This window comes from Penaeus vannamei, chromosome 2 (genome assembly GCF_042767895.1).
Source record: "Penaeus vannamei isolate JL-2024 chromosome 2, ASM4276789v1, whole genome shotgun sequence".
NCBI classification, from domain to species: Eukaryota; Metazoa; Arthropoda; class Malacostraca; order Decapoda; family Penaeidae; genus Penaeus; species Penaeus vannamei.
In genome coordinates, this window is record NC_091550.1 from 7,911,380 (window position 1) to 7,913,879 (window position 2,500).

At 43.3% G+C, this 2,500-nt stretch overlaps 2 protein-coding genes across 2 annotated transcripts in view; one reads left to right on the forward strand and one right to left on the reverse strand.

The window, feature by feature from the left end:
* The window catches only part of LOC113818767 (low-density lipoprotein receptor-related protein 4-like), a 194,277-nt gene that overhangs the window by 153,897 nt on the left and 37,880 nt on the right, over nt 1-2,500 (forward strand). The window lies entirely within an intron of this gene.
* LOC113818760 (mucin-2) overlaps nt 1-2,500 on the reverse strand; it is a 31,228-nt gene that overhangs the window by 5,187 nt on the left and 23,541 nt on the right. The window contains exons 12-14 of the mRNA XM_070129828.1: nt 2,431-2,500; nt 1,727-1,996; nt 607-1,065 (exon numbers count right to left, since the gene is read on the reverse strand). The exon at nt 2,431-2,500 is cut by the window's right edge and continues 32 nt beyond it. Coding sequence (XP_069985929.1) covers nt 607-1,065; nt 1,727-1,996; nt 2,431-2,500 — 799 coding nt within the window. The remainder of the gene's footprint in view (nt 1-606; nt 1,066-1,726; nt 1,997-2,430) is intronic.

A 2,500-nucleotide genomic window follows, 5' to 3' on the forward strand; every position in this document is an offset into this window, starting at 1 on the left:
GCGTTAAAATTCCCACTTACATTGTAGTCTTCGGGAAAACTTTGCCTCAGGGGCTGTTTTATATAGTCAATGAAACACCAATTTATTTTGTCTACTGATATTTAGGTCTAGATTTTTTTTTTAACTTCTTCTAGGCCTACATCATTTTGACAGCTATTTTCATCATGATTTCATCAGTGAAATACCTATATATATTTTGTCTATAATGACGGTTCTCTCCTGTCAAGATTTTGATTTATCTATTTTGTATGTCATATTTGTGTGACTCTTAAGTCCTAAATTATATTTAATTTTCTTCTCTGAGTTCAATTTCCTCCAGTTTGCTTTTATTTTCAGCAAAATTTTGATACAAGGATGTGTTACAGTAATTGCTACATTGCTGTAAATCACCTTTTTTTTAATGACAGGAATGAATTGAGAGAAAGAAAGTAAATAAAGAAAAATATAAGTACACACACACACACACACACACACACACACACACACACACACACACACACACACACACACACACACACATATATACACACACATTCATAACTGAGGATATGCATCAGGATTCGCAGATGAATTCCCGTCTTGTTTAGTTAGAGGAAGCGGGCTTACCCCCCGGTGTCTCCTCCTCTTCCTCAACCACATCAGGAAAACGATCCTGCGTGGATTCCCTCGTGGGTTTTGGTGTGGCTGGTTCCCCCGTGGTTTTTGGCGTGGCTCGATCCCGCGTGGATGACGAGGATGTGGATGCTGGGGGTCCTGTGGTTGTGGATCCTGGACCCCTCGAAGATGTGGATGCTGGGGGTGGTCCTGTGGTTGTGGATCCTGGACCCCTCGAAGATGTGGATGCTGGGGGTCCTGTGGTTGTGGATCCTGGTCCCCTCGACGATGTGGATGTTGGTGGATTCGTCGTCGTGGATCCTGGTGGGTTTCTGGTTGTGGATCTTGGTGGTCTTGTGGATGTGGATGTTGGTCCCCTTGTGGATGTGGATGGTGGGTCTGTCGTGGTTGTCGTTGGGCCGCTGCTCGATAGGGGCCGAGGCGATAGGACCTCCAGACAGGTCGTTTGGTCTACGTGTGGAGAAATTGATAATAAGGAGAAATTGATAATAAAATAATAAAAGTTGATTAAGGAATAATCGAATACAATGGAGGCAAATCCTTATAGATGCAAAATATATACTTACAATCGGTAAATGTACAACAAATCATAAACATAAAAATGACAGATATGAATGAAGCAGTGGTAATGATAATTAATAGATAAAACAGTGATAATCAGCATAAATGAATATAACAGTGATAATGATAAGAAACAACTGAACAAAAGTAATCCAAAATTATAATATTAGTTTGAATAAAGTCATTTTTTCTCTTTAAAATGTATGATTTCCTGATGTGAAGGCACAGTGTCCTTCATAAGATATATGGCAGTGATCTAAGCAAAAAAGGGAAGCAATAGATCTCGTTTTTACCTGTCCTTTGTGTGTGTGTGTGTGTGTGTGTGTGTGTGTGTGTGTGTGTGTGTGTGTGTGTGTGTGTGTGTGTGTGCGCGCCTGTTTGTGTGCCTATTTTTGTATCTATATGGGTGTGCCTATTTGTATGCGTTTGTGTGTGCGTGTGTCTGTATGTGTGTGCCTGTTTTTTTCGTGCGCGAGAGAGAGAGAGCCTGTCTGTGCGCGTGCGTGTGTCTGTATCTGTATGCACGCATCTCAACCCCAAGCCCACTCACCGAAATCCTCAGGAACCGCAACGGGACGGGAACTCGGCGAAGACCCGAGTGGCTCGGGAAAGGTCTCCTCAGAGGGCCCGGTAGGCTTCAGCAGGGCTTCTCCCGGGCCGAAAATCCCCGGTGCCTGCGAAGGAGACCGGGCGTCTTCCGGAAGCTCATCTGGAACCCCGGTCAGAAGCTTGCTGAGGCCCGCAAGCCCGGAAACCTCCAGACAAAGGACAGCTCGTTCTTCGCAGTTCGAGACGTTCCGGGTGCGGCAGAGGTCTTGAGCTGCCGAAGGACAGAGGGGAAAGCTTAGTTTGAAATTTTGTTTTTTTTCGGTTTGGAAGTTTAGTCAGATTTTTTTTTTTTTTTTTTTTTTTTGAGGTTGAATTTGTTTTTTTTTTCACGAAAGCGAACCTGAAGCCTCGATTTATTTTAGGGTGACATCTCGGGACAAAATTGGGCGTATCCCCCATCTCCCCCCCCCCTTTACACACTAATACCACATCACACTGTTTAAAATCGTGAAGAAATGAATCAAGTAAACTCCACAACCAAACATCGTATAAACATATAAATCAACCTTCAAATGACCCCAATTTTGCTCATCCTATCCACAACATTTCGAAAAATAAATCATAAACACACAACCCCCCCCCCACCCCCCACCCCACACACACACGATATACATAAACCAAAACCAAAACAAAAACAAAGCTTACGTAAGAGGTCTGTAGCATTTGGTTTTGGCGTATATAAGAAGAGGCAGTTTTGTTTCTTGGCGCAGGTTTC